At 40.2% G+C, this 19836-nt stretch overlaps 1 protein-coding gene across 1 annotated transcript in view; it reads right to left on the bottom strand.

Moving 5' to 3' along the window:
* Positions 1-3670: 3670 nt before the first annotated feature.
* Positions 3671-19836, bottom strand: part of LOC149776572 (uncharacterized) — a 43084-nt gene continuing 26918 nt past the window's right edge. Inside the window, exons 4-5 of the mRNA XM_089941042.1 lie at positions 5812-5925; positions 3671-4507 (exon numbers count right to left, since the gene is read on the bottom strand). Of these exons, the coding sequence (XP_089797168.1) occupies positions 4369-4507; positions 5812-5925 (253 nt within the window). The 3' untranslated portion in view covers positions 3671-4368. The remainder of the gene's footprint in view (positions 4508-5811; positions 5926-19836) is intronic.

The following is a 19836-nucleotide window of genomic DNA, read 5'->3' as shown; positions in this document are numbered from 1 at the left end:
TTTGTTAAATAGCTATTGATATCTTTTTATGCGTGACATTTGGACAATTTGCAATTTAGTTGAATCATCTAACAATATAGTCATTTTCAAATACATGAAATGTGCAGGAAAGCAGGATATAAGGAGGCGATTTAATATAAATGTACAGTGACCACCAATTCATATACTGACCTACCAACACGGCAATGGTCAACTCAGACAAATGCTGTAAGATCTAGCAGATAGTTATGTTTATATTTCACATTATGGTAAATGTATGAAGTAGCATGTGTACAAGTTAAGAACGACTTTTCTATCAGCACCCAGTCGGCGTGCGCTACTACTTTGAGTAAATCAATTACTTCCAAGCATTTAGCTTTCAATGTCTTAATGCACGGAATGTAGACGCGTTCTCTGTCGAAGATATTACCTGAAAATATTACATAGTCAACCATCGGTATAGCTGGTCCTTCCAGCATATTGTCTTCGTAGATGAGAGAAATGTATGTTACTGTTTGTTTTTGTTTTTTTTTTGTGAGAATTTCAAACCATTTCCAGTGGCCCAATTTTGAATCTTGCTTATATTTTGTAAAAAGTATATTTCATTTGAATGAATGTGTTTCATCGACAATATATTTGGAAATCATGAACATATTGGGAGCAACCCACACCAGAAACCAAATACGTGGCAATGTTTGTTTTCTTGATAGCACATCAGAACAAATACTATCATGGAGACACCCATCTCATGATTCTACATTGAGAGGGTTGACAAACGCGTACCTACAATTCCCTGTCAGAAAGAATGCTCAGTAACAAAAATTGTTTAGACGGCCTATAAGACGCTGTATGTACAGCTTTTTCATTATTCCGTTCTTCCGTTATATCATAGTAAATGTTCTTTTTTATACAAGCATTGCAAATTAACGTTTTTAGTCTAACCAGATGATCGTTGGTGCTATGGACATATCGGCAGCCACTTTTGAAAGGAGATGTTAAATTGTTAGTCCCGAAATACCAAAAAAAAGCATTGCATTTACCAAGCTATAGGAAGGTGGACCAGACAATTTGCAAAGTATAATGGGCAAGTTCCAAAACAAACATAACTTCAATCATCCGTGGCCAGTACCAAGCTGGTGTGTGTTTATATCTACCCACATCGGAAACTACCCTAAATGCCGGCATAACGAACTCATTGGGAAGCCAACGCAATTAAAATACGTTGCAATGGAATTTACCAGTTTAACATCCAAGCTGGTTCAAACCTGAACAAATATAACTAATATACAATTATTAAACCATTGAGAAGTTCGTTTAGCAGTACGTTGTATTTACATCTTGAAGAAAACCAAAAGAGAAACAAAGCGGAAAATGCTCTACTTGTTAATTAGTACTGGATTTGAATTACGTTGTAATTCTTGTCCCAGGTTAGCATTTGAATTAGACTGTAATTCTGTTACCGATTAGCATTATAACTAGACTGTAATTCTAGCCTAGATTAGCATTATTATTCCCTTTGGTTTACAGCGATCATAACTCTACAATAACACTCCGATTGCATCATCTTTAACTGTTCAAATCCTTTTCCAAGACCAGGTCCTAGTCCTCCTCCACATGCTGATGCTGATTTGTTACTGATAGTAATGACTGATTATGTTAGCATCTGAAATGTCTGTGCAGTGGATGTAGTGATGGAAGGTTTATACATCTTGGCAATATAAGCCTTCTTTATAATTGTATAAAATAATCTAACTCTGCTAATATGTTTGTAGCATAAATAGCGTTTTCCTTTCACTTGCTACCTTCTGTTCTTCGCAATTCAAATTTTTTCTGTCTTCTTTTTTCATCTTCTTGATGTTATTGAATAAATCCTTTTTTCTGCTTCTTTCTGTTGTTGCAACAATTCTCCATTTATTTCTTGTGTCTCTTGCTGAAATCATATACCAATGGTAGTGTTGGTGGAGTTGGTGAAGTTAACAATATCGTCGCAGCAGGCACTCTTCAGCACATGACAGTGAATCAGTCAAAGCTAAATAAAAGTCGTCTTCTGGCAGAAGGATACAGGTTACAGCGTGCTAAAAGGCTTAGTGAAAGTACTATCAATCCAAGTTTACAATGTATCCGCAACAGACGGACCCTATTACATTGTCTTTATTGTTTCAGCCACTGGTATGGTAGTGAAACTGTTCCGCAATGGTACACCGTAGGAACGCAGTTGCGCCTATATATTAAAAGTGACTTCTTGCGTCCGTTCTCTTCTGATTGAAACAGAGACGCCAAGCTAGGACGATATTTTGGAAAGAACGTTTTCAATGCTGGAACATTTCTATCCGTCTTGATCAAAATTAATAGCAACCATGTAAACAAGTTCTATTTTTATTTTAAAATGATTGGTTGTTGTTGAGGTCATGATGAAACTACGTGGCTTAAGATGTAAAAAAAAAATAATTATTTCGTAGAGTAAAATAATGGTGTTCATCAAGGCCACAATGGATGTACCTGATCTTTTAAAAAGTAAATAATTTCGATGAGGTTCTGTAACATGATCACGTGACCCCCTTTTTGCGTTTTAGAATACGATATAACCTTTCTTTTTGGACTGATAGTTGTTTTCATTCTTTCTTGTGTTACTGTCTATTCGAGCCTAAACACGTAACATGGTGTAATCTGTTCTTAAGACAGCTCAGTCATCTGTGGACAAGCGTACATTCATTAACCGTCATATCGGGTATGCTGTTTAACCTGGACTATACCATTTATTTGAAGGTATCATGGGCCATTTCCAGTATCACAATTACAAGGACATGAAGAAAAAAAAGAGAGACAAGGGTGTCTGAAGTGGGTCATGCTTTAAGGACCCGCTATCCATCGAAGTCAGAGATGAAGAAAACCTGTAAAGTGATGCCTCCTATGTTAACCGCCTTTGGTTAACAAAAACCAGCGGACATTGTCAGAGAGGCACATATCTCTAGAAAGAAGATATACAAAATCCTATTGGCCAAAATATTGCATTTAGCGCTTAGTGTATGTATGTGTATGTGTATGCTTATGTTGTTTACAATTTAAATTTTAAACACCTTTAAGCCTTTTTTCTCAGTGCGTTTTCATGAGAGGGTATAGTAATGTGTTTATACACACTTTCTACCCTTGTGTTGATACTATGTTTGTGTGTATGTAAGTACATCGTACGTGGATCGTTCGCTTTTGTAGTGCAGAGGGTGTGTTGGGATAGCAATCAAAAGGAGGTTCTGGATTGTAGGTAGGGATGTGTTTGGCTAGTAATCAAAACGTGGACGCTTGAATATAGGGATGTGCGCTTGAATATGTCATCTGGTGTGTTTGGATTGTATCTAATACTTCTAACATTCCCATTTCCATTTGACCTGATAAACTTTTTGACCCTATAATACCATCCACAAAAATTCCACATGTTAAACAATGGACTATTTAGCATAGGGTTTTCCGTATGCTCTTCAAGAGGTGAATGTTAATTACCATATAACTCCATAAAGAATCATGAAACTATTCGGGTTTCATCAACACAATATGTAGTTTCCTTCCATAAAACTCTTTATATAGTGACAGAATACATAGCCACGTCTATATGATCCACGGCAGGTCAGTCCACTTCAAAGTAGATGGATGACACAAGACCAACGAAAACGAAGTAGTCTACAGAATAAAACAAATGTTCACGAGGGTCATAATCAATTTTATTCACCATATATGCATGTTTTATTACTTAGAGCTTTTATTCTAAACATTTCTATATAAAAAAAAAATTGAAAAAAGGTTTGTTTTCCTTTAAGAAAGATACGTTGCGCTTACATCGCTAGATCATGACTTAAAAAAATAACTGATTTATTCTGAAAATTCAATGTCCAAAAACAATGTATTACGTTCTGAAGGAAGAATCGTTCGTAAAGTCCAAAATCTGTTCTTTGCAGTTTTTAGCGACTAGTGCTTGAGCGCAGATCGGAGATTTTGCATTGATTGCGAAGTTTTTCTTGACGCCATTTCAAGGAGGGGTTGGATACAAGTTGCCACGGTAAAAGCTTGATCAAAAGTAACTGGAAACTGGACTGAGAGCCTAAAGTAGTCCTTAAAATCTAAACGTGTGTAAACAAATACAAAAAGACAACTCGTACCACATGACAGACACCGCAATAAATTCATTCAAAAAAGAAATTGAAAGTATTACATCACACATCTGGTAACGTAAAATTAGCATTAGAAGAAAACTTAAGTCACTAGTTTTTGTTAACAATCCGCAGAGGGTCGCGAAATGTAGTTATTTCCCTAGAGATTGACAGCAACCCATTTTCCCGCTAGATCCTGTATTGGTAGTATGCCGTGACTAATTTTGTACAAATTATGGAATAGATAAGACTAAACATTTTGACATGAGCAGTGAGTTGGGAGGTAGGCAGTTGCAAATTTGACCCATGGGAATCCCTCTGACGAATTCCAGACTAAAACTGACGTCGGAGTACACTGCACTATACATTTCCCAGAACATCCATTCCTCCTGTTAAAGGAAAATTGAAAGTGTAAGTAAATGTGTCACATTTTAAACGCATATGAAATACTTGCATAAAACATATATATGCATACAAATGTTGTCTATGATACCAATCTCTTTTACTTTTGTTGTAGTTGATAAACTTATGTATCTAAAGCAGAATAACCGCTGGTTGGTTGATTGTGGAATTTAACTTTTTACGGCTATATAGCGCCACAAAAAGGTTATATGACAACGATTTATGCACCGAAAATGGTTATTACCAGCAAGCGATGACAGTTCTAAAACACGGCGATAAGAGAACACAAGATCGTAATTTTTACGGATTTAATAATCTCTAACAAGAGATAGTGTGGGATGGTGAAGTTACGAATAATCAGTTTGATGTAGCCAAAATCTGTTCACAAATATAACATAAGTATGAGAATGTACACCGCTTTTTGCTGAGCACACAATACATTCACTGGTTTTTCAGCAAGGTCCGCAGTCGGACTTGACTATGCAATGAATGCCAAAAAAAAATTACAAGCGATTCTGAGAATTGTACCACATAATGCATGATGTGACCATTAATCACTTCCTGTGACCTTGTAGGATAACACGTGTAAGTGATTCTGTTCAAAAGCGTTGCCACATAAGAATAACAGAGGTTATCATTCATTATCCAACAAGTACTTCCCAGATGACGCTCTATAAATAGACTATGTCTGTTTCTAGCTTAGAAACAATTGGCATGGCAAACATATCCACACCTTAATTATTATCATACTACAACATTAAAAGCAAACTATGGTGATACCAGGCCTTAATTATTATCATACTTCAACATTAAAAGCAAAGTGTTGTATGGTGATACCAGGCCTTAATTATTATCATACTACAACATTAAAAGCAAAGTGTTGTATGGTGATATCAGGTGTATGTTGGTGGTAAGTTTTTGGTTTAAAGAATATCATTAAAAAGTTTTTAAAAATGTTTAAGGTATGACGATTTGAATTTCTATGTGGGTGTCAGAAAGGTGACAAACATACGCCTGGAAGTCCATCAAGCTGCCAGTTGTCCTATCTATCAAGTCATGTCTGCACCTGTTCTAATCATATTATAGTTGGCTATTAAGAAGTTGAGCAAACAAACTGAGAAAGTGTCTTGTTTTCATTTGCACTCTATCGCCTCCGCGAATTGCTAAGAAATAAGATAACCAAAAAGTGGGAACATTGCATAATTGCCTATTATAAATCTTCTGACCAGGTGACTCACACAAACTATGTACTAAAATTGCGTAAAAACATGTATTAAACAGTAAAATTTACTCGCAAGATGTGTATGGCAAATATTGGTACATTCCTAAGTTGTGTAGGTGAACGACTTCATAGGTAACACCGACAACATCTCTGATGACGAAGAGAGCTTTCAGCTGACGATACCTGAAAAGATATTGATGTGGTGCCTTCTATACAGTATGTCAGTAATAAGCAAACCATTATTTAAGAAAGAAAAGAAAAAACTAACATTCAACAACAAAGAAATCTGGATACAAATATTAAAAGAACAATGTTTCTAAATATTAACAATTAAGCTTTAATCCTCTAACGAACAAGGTCTGGAGGGGGTGTAGGTTTGATCAACTGATTTTGGATTTACGGCGCTATGGCGTTAAAAACTGTATAGCGGCACACGAAAAGGCCGATGATAAATTATTTATGTATGAAAATGGTAAGAACCAAATATGAAAGTTCCCGATCAACAGGAATTGTAAATTGAATACATAACGGCTAATAAGCATATTTAGGGTGTTTGACAGTACACGTGTTGGTTATAAATACGCGAAGGAAAAAGGTTGCACACGAGCTATATTTTAGAACAAGTATCAAATTCTTTCAAGGACTTTAAAATGCACGACATATTTTCTGTATGACAAAAGCTATCTTATGTGCTGAATATTGAAGTAACGGTTGTATATAGACTGGTTATGGAAGCAATCTGTCAGAATGTAGTTTGGATATGGAAGCAATCTATCAGCATGTATGATGGATATAGAAGCAATCTATCAGAATGTAGGCTGGATATAGGAGCAATCTATCAGAATGTGTTTCACGTTAAATGGTTCGCTGAAAGAAAAGCACTCGGGTAAGTCTTCGCCCTTCAATATATTGAAGTGCGTTATATAAGTGATGAATTCTTTTTGTGCAATGACTACTTCATGCGTATGTAGGGAGTATTGGTAAATCTTGTTGACTGCGCATCACTGCCTATCACACTACCATCCTAAGATACTAACAGTTATGGGGCATGTTTTTATTAACATTTCCCCGCCTTGGCAGGAATGCCCGAAGATGTAGCCCGCTGGCGAATATTTAGTTTACTATCGGCACTGCCCGTCAGCAGTGATACTCTTTGAAATTGCTGACCGGATACAGTTTTCTTTCTTCACATGACGACTGATGTCTGACAGTGAGTAATAACAGTACATAACACGTACTGCACTATCAGTTACTATCAACAGGAATGAACGAAATCAAACGTTTTTGCTAAAAACAAAATTTTGAAAAATATGGACTTTCACCAATTTTAGATACAAGAATTGCAGGCGTAACATCTTATGCCAACCCTTGTGATTATCAATATGCTGGATTAATAAAATGATTATAATTATCGCAGGATGCATTATTATTGCTACCGCAGTTAATTCATGTTGACTATGAACGTTACTATGTTCTGGAAAACAATCTTGTAAATTGTTTGAAAAATTTATATAGAAAGTTGGGATCTGGACAATATGACACTTACCAAGGTACAGATTCCTATTTTTCAATGAACGACGAATTTGGAACATCTGACAGCTACATCACGATGGAGAAAGAAGTCTTATTACTACAGCCTTACTTTTTAAGAAACGGTGCCCCGAGTGGCCGAGTGGTCTAAAGCGATCTCCGTTACGTATCACTGCCATCTCACCTCTGTCTGCGTGGGTTGGAGTCTCGGATTCGGCCAATGTGGTTATGTGAGAAAGCTTTCCAGTAGCTTCTCGTGGGTCGGTGGTTCTTTCCGAGGTTTTCCCGGGTTCTTCCTCCACCAATTAATACTGGCCGCCATGTACAGCCTATCGCATGCTGAAAAATGGCGTTAAACTCGCGAGAAAAAGGAAAACATTTTCATGTTAATGGTACAAAAGGATAATCAGAAGGTTTAGTCATTACGAATGTTTTGTACACTACAAACAGTCACGAAAGAAGCATCTACAAAATGCGCTACCAGAGACCTACACAGAAAAACATTAAACTTGTTACTAGTTGCTACGTATGGAATGCGCAATAATGGAAAGACGTTTTTTCGATCCAAGAAAAGACATCTGCTAATACAACGTTCAAGGGGTATTTATATGTAAATGAAATTTCTAAGGGAAAATACGAACGAGTTTTTCTAAGCTGTACTGTACGACTTTGAGAATGAAGCATTGCTTAAAATGAAACGAGGTTATCATTTCCCATACAACTGTAGTACCATTTTTATTATATACTCATTATGCTTTTCAGCCTTAGGGATGAATAATGAAAAGAACACACCACAAACGAGAAGAAATTTCGGCTGGATTCAAAAACAAATGCACAACCGTAGTTCAACAAATGTAGACCAATGGTATTCATACGAACATAGCACCACCCAGCAACCGTTGGTAGTGTATCGCGCGCTCAGTCATTTGTTTTATAAGCACGTATCAAGCAGGATGAAGTAGTTTAATAATGAATTCTCGTTTGATCAGCTTAAAACTGTGAATCACTGCGCCTTAAAACAACTGTTCCCTTTAGTCTGAAATGGTGTGAGTTTGTTTTTATGCCGAACCAACTAAAGCCTGATTTTCTGTATGTGGTGGACTGCATTTATTAGCTGGGGGAGTGGCCTTGATGCAATTGCACGTGTGTTTATGTTCTGTCGTTCATAGTTTGGAACCAGACGAGCAGCAGAGGGGGCGAATCGGACATTTTGTCCAATCGTTATTTTGCTTAATTATTACTTTCTGCACTCAACGATCTAGTGTCGTCAGCGCCTGGTAAAAAAAAAACGACGACGTCGTTGGGGGATCGTCCAAACGTCATTTGGTTTAATTAACACCTTCTGCGCGTCGATCCCCAGCGTCGTCAGCGTCCGGTAAGCACATCGACGACCGCGTCGATGTCATCGCCCCCTCTGCTGCTAAGTGGTTATTTACAATGATCTTACAAACAGAGTGATCACTAACTCCTCCTCTTGCAGATCAATTAGGTTATTTGACTGATCGGTAATTCTAAAATTAATTCTCGTTAAAAACCGATCATGGCATCGCATATAGACCGGATTAATCGGACTCTCAACGATTAAAAATCCCGGAGGGGCTGTTGGTGAAAATGAATAAAGGATATATCCCTGTTGAGCCTGATTTGATTGCTTGGTATCCACCTGGTAACTTCCTTCGATAGCATCACACACTAGATTAATCGCTATCACCGATGCGATATTTACGTTGTACGGGGCAATATGCCTACCATCATCTCCGTTATCGTGTCTGAGGATATAAGTTGATGGGGGGGGGGGCATCCGCGGGTGGATTCTTAGGCCATCCTAGTATGGTTCTTATTGAACTGTTATAAATATCAACCATATACCCCGGTGTGCTTATTTCAATCGTCGACGATAACGTCGGTTCATGAACCGTAATAGCGATTTTTGATTCCTTTCCTGTGATCGATTTTATTCTGCGTTGAAATTCTTTATTGATTTGCTCTATTTGGTATGACCCAGTTGGTATTGTAACCTCCTCCCAGTCTGGGGTCCCATCGGGTTTATTTTTCCGTGCAAAAACCAGCGAGTTATTAGGTTGTTGTCCGTTAAATGCGTCCGCTCGGATATTAGGCCAACTGTGATATACTCGCAATTTTGCCAGCGCTATTTCCTTTACTGGAACCGGTGATGGAAAGTTTACACTGAATTCGGGTTTCGTTGATGTTATCGATATCATATTTATTTGTACCGGAGTGGTATTCTCCGCGATCCGCTGAAGTAATTGAGACCCTTCGGGGTTCAGCGACATTATTATTATTCGTTGTTTTTAGTGTCTAATTTTAACAACCAGGTGGTTTCGGCTTCCAGTTGAAAATCCTCGATTTTTGACATCGCGGAGCTATATAACTGGACCATCGTGGAGAATTCAACATCGGATACGAACAAATTATCAATCGATAACGAGATCAACCCGGATAATTTCGAGTATGCGTCGGATACTATTTGATGTTTTACTGTATACTCGTTGAGTTTTTTCTGAAAACACGATGATATCTTCCTAGTGATTGCGTTGGCAACTCCAGCAACTGTTGTCATTGCGGAGACAGCGATTGGAACAGCGATCGGGGCTATCGTGGTCACCGTGGATAAAATAACACCGGCGCCAGCTACTATACCCGATACCGAGTACACGACCGCGTCGATGGCGGTTATTTTTCTGCGGTATTTTTTTATTTTTGCACGGTATTGTTCGGAAAGCGTTTTCAAGTTCGCGGAAAATTCTTTTGCGGTATCGAATCGATATTGATGTGACGTCGGTGATACCTCTGATTCAATTTCCTTGGTGGTCATTTTTATTTTAAAAGAGCTAGTGTTTTTAATTACTTAGATTCGCTGCAAATTCCACATACCATGTAATGTTTGCCCGGGTTAGATTTCTATCAACGGCATAAATTGTAAACTGTTCAGTTGCGTTCCTGTCTATAATTGTTGATATTGTATTGTTAAACCCGGATGAACTCGACGATAATATATTAAACTGCATCATTGAAACCAGTGTCAATCGATAAATACCCTTAACAGTTGCGGTAATATTTACTGTATTCTGTGTAGGAGTCCAATCGAATGATCCATGCCGAATTGTGTATACTGTGTTGATGATGTTCTCATGAGGGATTTTTATTTTTTCGAATTGCTCTGCTACTCTCGGTAGTCCGTCTTTAATCGCTTCAACATCAGTTTTAATCGTTCCTATTTCCTGTATATGCGTGTCCACATCTTTTTTGTTCGCTGCAACCCTAGTAATGAGTGTATTTATTTCCTGTATATGCGTGTCTATACTTTTTTTGTTCGCTATAACATTAATTTTGAGTACTTCTATTTCCCCTTCATGCACGTCTATACTTTTTTTGCTCGCTATAGCATTAGTGTTAATTGTTTCTATTCTCTGTCCATGCGCGTCTACATTATTTATGATCGTTACAACATTAGTTTTGATTGTTTCTATTTCCCGTGTATTCTCGGTCATACTTTTTTTGTTCGCTGCAACATCAAGTTTGATTGTTCCTATTTCATATGTATGCACGTCTATGCTTTTTTTGTTCGCTGCAACATCAGTTTTGATTATTCCTATTCCCCGCCAATACGCGTCTACATTTTTTTTGTTCGCTTCAACATCAGTTTTGATTGTTCCTATTTCCTGTGTATGCGCGTCCACACTCTTTTTGTTCGCTTCAATATCAGTTTTGATTGTTCCTATTTCCTGTGTATGTGCGTCCATATTATTTATGATCGTTGTAACATCAGTTTTGATTGTTTCTATTTTCCGTCCATGCGAGTCTACATTATTTATGATCGTTGCAACATTAGCGCCGATTGTTTCTATTTCCCGTTCATGCGAGTCTACACTCTTTTTGTTCGTTGCAACATCAGTTTTGATTGTTTCTATTTCCTGTCTATACGCAGTGATATCATTTATAGTTATTGTAATCTCATCCGGCTTGGTATTTTTTTTACCAAAGAATTTATCAAAGTTGTCATCGATCCTGTTAACATTTTTTCGCAACGGGGGTAAATTGGCCGACATCTCCATAAGATCCGAAATAGCATTTTTTATTTTTACAAGATTTGGTTCGTCTGCCGTCGTGGATCCCCGAAAAAATCTTTCGACAATGTGTTGCACATCGTCGAAATGCGTTAGCGTCAACACGATCCGTTCTTCATACGATTTAATTTCACTACGTAAACCTTTTAACGAATTTGACATGGTTATATAATTGTCGCCAAGTGTACTTATTTTTCCATTTATCGTCAAGATGGATTCACCCGGTTTGAGTCGTCCGTCGCTGGTATACAGCGCGATAGTGTCCTCGGCGGCATCGCGCTGTCGTATTAAAACATCATCCAGTGACACATTACTGGATTTCAATTTACCCTGGCGGTCTTGAAATACAACTATTTCATCTGGGTCAACACTGGTTAAATTCAACGTATCAGCGATTTCATCCTCAATTAGTTTTTTTATGTCGGCGGCGGCCGTTCCCGTGGATTCTTTCAGCGCCGAAACCGGTCGCCCCCAGATATCAATCATTATTATTGTAAATGTTATTCTCTAAAATCCGTTGAGCTTCTACGACCCCACTAGTGTATTCGTTTACAACCATATGAGGTGGTTTTCGCGATGATGAAATCGCCGCAAGTACGTTCAATACCTCACGGCCACATATCGGTGGGTCACTTAACTGCTGTGTTGGCAGCGTGGAATAAAAAACCGGGGCTGAACACGCCCGGGCTGAACACGCCCGGACATACCGCATGAACTCTTTCGGCGGGGCTAACCCGTATGAATCAAAATAGACGATTGCACGCGGATCAATCGCGTACGCAACCCAATGAGTTCCCGCTCCGGAGGACCCATCGAGGTTAATTATGCCTGTTTCAGTATTCCTTGGGGCCGCCGGTAATTGATCCCTCATAAAAACACCTCTGAAGTTTTTTATCGCTAGCGCGTTTGCGGCGTCTATTAAATCAAAATTAGACATGGGAGTCATAGACTCAGGAGTCATTGACTCTCGAGTCAATAAACGGTTCCCGGTAGTCTTAGACCCTTTCCCGAGTACCATGAATACGGGGTTCCCGGTAGTCTTAGACCCTTTCCGGCCACGGGTCGTTTTTTTTTGTAGCCTTTCCCGGTTGCCTTCTTCAATGCCATTCCCGCCCCGGTACCAACGGCTCCTAACGCCGCCGCCTTAGCCACTGCTGGTGCGGCCGCGGCAATCAATGCCGGAATCGCAGCTAACAGCGGAAATATCCCACCGGTCTTTTCCATGTTTTTAATTGCTGCGGCTGAAAAATCTATTTGAACACCCTTTTTATTCTTCATCGCATCATTGAAATGTTTTATTTGACGCGTCGTCAACGATATCTTATGATTACCACCTGCCATCTGTGACGGCTTCAGCGTTATTGTGGTTCCGCATTGTTTAGCCGACTTTGATCGTAATTTCTTGACTTGACCATCAGTCAACTCTACACTGACGACACTATACGACATTTTATTGTAAACGCGTTTTGTGCTTTCAGTTACATGTTTTCCACTGGCGCATCAACGATTCTCATTCGTCCACCAACGCCTTCTAGCAGCATTGATTTATCGCTGAGAATGACAGCAACCGCTCTATAATTAACACCACCCGGGGCTATACGAGCTCGGAAGTGTATATCAACGACGGATTGTCTCGTTAAATCAAGATGTTCCAGCGAAAAATAATAAATCGGATACAGTTTTTTAAAATCAAGTTGTGATATTTGCAAACCAGTGTCGACGTTTTGATCACGACCCATATACGACAGCAATCGATGATACACACGTGCGATATGGTTGTCGCCGTAATTAAGCTGTATATCCTCGGATGGTTCCTGTTGTCCGTTTATTCTCAGCGAAACATCCCTGACTCATAATTGATCAAATATCATATGGCTGTGTTCTTGACTGCCCAATCGTTCCCTATTCTGTAGCGCTATGAATATATGACGCGGGGCTGAAACACCCTGTTTTGATGCTAGGTGCCATGTAAACGTATCGGCGACGTTATCTTCTTTAGCATCAGTTGTTACCGCTAGCCAACTCAACAACGATTTCCCTCCCTGTTCCATAAATGCTAACAATCGTGCCTCCGTGGTAACTGATGGAGTCAGCACCGGCATCCACAATGCCATTTTAGTTAAAACAACCTTACCGGCAGCGACGCCAACAGCATGCCATATTGCATTGTTATCATCGCCCCTTCGCGTCAGCGCGATTGTATGCTTGGCCCCATAGATAACCTTCCTAACATTTCTGCAGAATCCAAATATGTGATGGAGTGGAATCGCGCATGAAAACTGTCGGCGTGGTCTTTTTAGCATCAACATTCGTGCTGCGAATCCCATATTGTAATTATCGTTAAGACTTTTTATAACAGTGAAATTAGCGCCTGGTTTTGTTCTGCGATCTGGATTGGTTGCTTCATCCTGGTCAATTGTGGTATTTTCTTTTATTAGCACGTTGATGTACTGAAAATGATCAGCGTTATTAGTGGTGTCCTTTGCGAACATTATAGATGGGCCCGCCGATCTTGTATAATCATCCGAGTATCTCGCCAACCCAATTATCGTCGTTGCAACATCAACCTCGCGTTCTATTGATTCAATTTCTCGCCCGTCAATAAGATATCTGGCGCTCTCAAATAACGCCATGATACCGTTGTTGACGAAACCAACTCGAACATGATCGTCATCTGCGTATGGTGCATTATCGGCGGCATTTGTCACAAGTTCTCCCTCAATTTCGATAAACGCTTCACACGGCAGAAAGTATTTACTGGTATCTTGGACTTGAAGTTCAATTCGCGATCGTAGGTCAGGTTGCGCTGCATAATAAGAATAATATTGATAATCACGGACAGAATCATCCCTGCGCACTGGGGCGTCCATATCAAACGCGGGATCAGCGGTTCGCGTAAACATTTTATTATTTATCATGTTGATGTTTTCAATTGCGATTTTTTCGTCGTAAATTCTTTGAATTCTGTTTAAGACCACTCTCCCGCTATTGCGTTCATGGGCGCGTTGGTGGATGACTGAGCCGCCAACGACTCTAGTTTTTCTTCCACGGCGTTATTTATTACTTTACTGACATTTGCAGGCATCACTGTCGTTGATGGCATTACCGGTGGTTTCTGTTTTTTTCTCCTGAATTTCACCAATGACATTAGTTTGTCCCGCGCGGCTGAAAACGCCCTTCCGGCAACATCTCCAATGGCACTAATACCCTTATCACGAATAACATCAATAGCCTTCATTCCTAATTGTTTGGCTAACGGCGCTACTTTTGGAGCCATTCTTGTAAATAACCCCGCAATGGTGCTACCGAGACCATCTCCATAGTACGCGCGGTAAACAGGCAATCGCGAGTTTACCACGTAGACGAGTACTGGTTTATCATGGTTGTAGTGTATGATCATCCTTATTAAAAACACCAGTTTTCCAATTAATCATCCACGAGTTCGTCTATGAGCGTTCGATATACATTAATGTCCATAATACCGCCTGCAAATAACCGCTTGCAAATATCAGCGGCCTCATTGATTATTTCCGTAGAGTTATTTCCGGCTCGTTTTCCTCCGATTAGTACTTCCAGCCGTGATATATCACTGAGAACACTATTAGGGCAGGTAACGCCGTAGGATTCTTTACCAACAGGGTATCCTTTTCCTTTTTTTGGTGTTCTACTCTTAACTTTCTCGAGGAATTTATCGTAATCGGGATCACCACGATGTGGTAATGCTTCTCTATGTTTACTCGCTAAATACACTATTCTTGCCCAGTTCTCCGTCGAGGTTATTTTTTTCTTGTAACCTTCATTGATATACTCATCTCGAATGCTCTTAGTTGATGTTGTAGCAACAAAATTAACTAATTCTTCATCGTCGTCGATGTCTCTAATTTGATCTATTGCGGACTTTTTAAGAACATTACGGGGTATATTTCCCTCTTTCTTTTTTTCTTTCGATGTTTCTTCGGGTGTTTCTTCGGGTATTTCTTCTTCTGGTTCTCTTGCGGTGGCGCCTAGTTCTTCTTCATCGGCCATTGTAACATAGGGTTCTTGTGGTTCGGTTATAGCGAGTGGTGGTGGCCTCCGTGTTGTAGCAGCCGCTATTTTTGCAGGGAGTGTTTCTAAAGACCTTTTTGTTTGTTTTGTCTCTGCCGCTATCTTTTCAAGCGCACCAAGAGCAGCAGGGGGGGCGAATCGGACATTTTGTCCAATCGTTATTTTGCTTAATTATTACTTCTGCACTCAGCGGATCCGGTGTAGTCAGCGCTGGTAAAAAAAAAAACGACGACGTCGTTGGGGGATCGTCGCGTCGTCATTTGGTTTAATTAACACCTTCTGCGCGTCGATCCCCAGCGTCGTCAGCGTCCGGTAAGCACATCGACGACCGCGTCGATGTCATTGCCCCCCCTGCTGCTAAGTGGCTATTTACAATGAAAATCTTTATGATCTTACAAACAGAGTGATCACTAACTCCTCCTCTTGCAGATCAATTAGGTTATTTGACTGATCGGTAAGTCTGAAATTAATTCTCGTTAAAAACCGATCATGGCATCGCATATAGACCGGATTAATCGGACTCTCAATGATCAAAAATCCCGGAGGGGCTGTTGGTGAAAACGAATAAAGGATATACCCCTGTTGAGCTTGATTTGATTGCTTGGTATCCACCTGATAACTCCCTTCGATAACATCACACACTAGATTGATCGCTATCACTGATGCGATATTTACGTTGTATGGAGCAATATGCCTACCACCATCTCCGTTATCGTGTCTGAGGATAGTTGATGGGGGGGTGTCCGCGGGTGGATTCTCAGGCCATCCTAGTATGGTTCTTATTGAACTGTTATAAATATCAACCATATACCCCGGTGTGCTTATTTCAATCGTCGACGATAACGTCGGTTCATGAACCGTAATAGCGATTTTTGATTCCTTTCCTGTGATCGATTTTATCCTGCGTTGAAATTCTTTATTGATTTGCTCTATTTGGTATGACCCAGTTGGTATTGTAACCTCCTCCCAGTTTGGGGTCCCATCGGGTTTATTTGTCCGTGCAAAAACCAGCGAGTTATTAGGTTGTTGTCCGTTAAATGCGTCCGCTCGGATATTAGGCCAACTGTGATATACTCGCAATTTTGCCAGCGCTATTTCCTTCACTGGAACCGGCGATGGGAAGTTCACACTGAATTCGGGTTTTGTTGATGTTATCGATATCATACTTGTTTGTACCGGAGTGGTGTTCTCCGCGATCCGCTGAAGTAATTGAAACCCTTCGGGGTTCAGCGACATTATTATTATTCGTTGTCTTTAGTGTCTAATTTCAACAACCAGGTGGTTCCGGCTTCCAGTTGAAAATCCTCGATTTTTGACATCGCGGAGCTATACAACTGGACCATCGTGGAGAATTCAACATCGGATACGAACAAATTATCAATTGACAACGAGATCAACCCGGATAATTTCGAGTACGCGTCGGATACTATTTGATGTTTTACTGTATACTCGTTGAGTTTTTTCTGAAAACACGATGATATCTTCCTAGTGATTGCGTTGGCAACTCCAGCAACTGTTGTCATTGCGGAGACAGCGATTGGAACAGCGATCGGGGTTATCGTGGTCACCGTGGATAAAATAACACCGGCGCCAGCTACTATACCCGATACCGAGTACACGACCGCGTCGATGGCGGTTATTTTACGACGGTATTTTTTTATTTTTACACGGTATTGTTCGGAAAGCGTTTTCAAGTTCGCGGAAAATTCTTTTGCGGTATCGAATCGATATTGATGTGACGTCGGTGATACCTCTGATTCAACTTCCTTGGTGGTCATTTTTATTTTAAAAGAGCTAGTGTTTTTAATTACTTAGATTCGCTGCAAATTCCACATACCATGTAATGTTTGCCCGGGCTAGATTTCTATCAACGGCATAAATTGTAAACTGTTCAGTTGCGTTCTTGTCTATAATTGTTGATATTGTATTGTTAAACCCGGATGAACTCGACGATAATATATTAAACTGCATCATTGAAACCAGTGTCAATCGATAAATGCCCTTAACAGTTGCGGTGATATTTACTGTATTCTGTGTAGGAGTCCAATCGAATGATCCATGCCGAATTGTGTATACTGTGTTGATGATGTTCTCATGAGGGATTTTTATTTTTTCGAATTGCTCTGCTACTCTCGGTAGTCCGTCTTTAATCGCTTCAACATCAGTTTTAATCGTTCCTATTTCCTGTATATGCGTGTCCACATCTTTTTTGTTCGCTGCAACATTAGTTTTGATTGTTTCTATTTCCCGTGTATTCTCGGTTATACTTTTTTTGTTCGCTGCAACATCAAGTTTGATTGTTTCTATTTCATATGTATGCACGTCTATGCCTTTTTTGTTCGCTGCAACATCAGTTTTAATTAATCCTATTACCCGCCAATATGCGTCTACATTTTTTTTGTTCGCTTCAACATCAGTTTTGATTGTTTCTATTTTCCGTCCATGCGAGTCTACATTATTTATGATCGTTGCAACATTAGCGCCGATTATTTCTATTTCCCGTTCATGCGCGTCTACACTCCTTTTGTTCGTTGCAACATCAGTTTTGATTGTTTCTATTTCCTGTCCATACGCAGTGATATCATTTATAGTTATTGTGATTTCATCCGGTTTGGCATTTTTTTTACCAAGGAATTTATCAAAGTTGTCATCGATCCTGTTAACATTTTTTCGTAACGAGGTAAATTGGCCCGACAGCGTCGTAAACTCCAAAATAGTATTTTTTATTGTTGTAAGATTCGGTTCGGTTACCGTCGGGGTTCCAAAAAAACTAGCGGTAGTGAGTTGTATATCGGTGACAGATTTTTTCACCTCGGTGGCAGATTTTTTCACATGCGCGTCAAGTTCGATCACGGATTCATTCAACCTTATAGTACCGTCTCGGATTAATTCTATTATTCTCTCTATCTCCACTATATGTTTACCTGGTCTGAGTCGTCCGTCGCTGGTATACAGCGCGATAGCGTTCTCGGCGGCATCACGCTGTCGTATTAAAACGTCATTCAGTGACACATTACCGGATTTCAATTTACCCTGGCGGTCTTGAAATACAACTATTTCGCCCGGGTCAACACTTGTTAGATTCAACATATCAGCGACTTCATCCTCAATTAGTTTTTTTATGTCGGCGGCGGTCGTTTCCGCGGATTGTTTCAGCGCCGAAACCGGTCGCCCCCAGATATCAATCATTATTATTGTAAATGTTATTCTCTAAAATCCGTTGAGCTTCTACAACCCCACTAGTGTATTCGTTTACAACCACATGAGGTGGTTTCCGCGATGATGAAATCGCCGCGAGTACGTTCAATACCTCACGGCCACATATCGGTGGGTCACTTAATCGCTGTGTTGGCAGCGTGGAATAAAAAACCCGGGCTGAACACGCCCGGGCTGAACACGCCCGGACATACCGCATGAACTCTTTCGGCGGGGCTAACCCGTATGAATCAAAATAGACGATTGCACGCGGATCAATCGCGTACGCAACCCAATGAGTTCCCGCTCCGGAGGACCCATCGAGGTTAATTATGCCTGTTTCAGTATTCCTTGGGGCCGCCGGTAATTGATCCCTCATAAAAACACCTCTGAAGTTTTTTATCGCTAGCGCGTTTGCGGCGCCTATTAAATCAAAATTAGACATGGGAGTCATTGACTCCCGAGTCAATAAACGGTTCCTGGTAGTCTTAGACCCTTTCCCGAGTACCATGAATACGGGGTTCCCGGTAGTCTTAGACCCTTTCCGGCCACGGGTCGTTTTTTTTTGTAGCCTTTCCCGGTTGCCTTCTTCAATGCCATCCCCGCCGCGGTACCAACGGCTCCTAACGCCGCCGCCTTAGCCACTGCTGGTGCGGCCGCGGCAATCAACGCTGGAATCGCAGCTAACAGTGGAAATATCCCACCGGTCCTTTCCATGTTTTTAATTGCTGCGGCTGAAAAATCTATTTGAACACCCTTTTTATTCTTCATCGCATCATTGAAATGTTTTATTTGACGCGCCGTCAACGATATCTTATGATTACCACCTGCCATCTGTGACGGCTTCAGCGTTATTGTGGTTCCGCATTGTTTAGCCGACTTTGATCGTAATTTCTTGACTTGACCATCAGTCAACTCTACACTGACGACACTATACGACATTTTATTGTAAACGCGTTTGTGTTTTCAATTACATGTTTTCCACTGGCGCATCAACGATTCTCATTCGTCCACCAACGCCTTCTAGCAGCATTGATTTATCGCTGAGAATGACAGCAACCGCTCTATAATTAACACCACCCGGGGCTATACGAGCTCGGAAGTGTATATCAACGACGGATTGTCTCGTTAAATCAAGATGTTCCAGCGAAAAATAATAAATCGGATACAGGTTTTTAAAATCAAGTTGTGATATTTGCAAACCAGTGTCGACGTTTTGATCACGACCCATATA

This window comes from Sinohyriopsis cumingii, chromosome 18 (genome assembly GCF_028554795.1).
Source record: "Sinohyriopsis cumingii isolate HCF-2022 chromosome 18, ASM2855479v2, whole genome shotgun sequence".
Classification (NCBI taxonomy): domain Eukaryota; kingdom Metazoa; phylum Mollusca; class Bivalvia; order Unionida; family Unionidae; genus Sinohyriopsis; species Sinohyriopsis cumingii.
The sequence above is the reverse complement of the archived record's forward strand: the minus strand, read 5'-3'. Positions and strand labels throughout refer to the sequence as shown.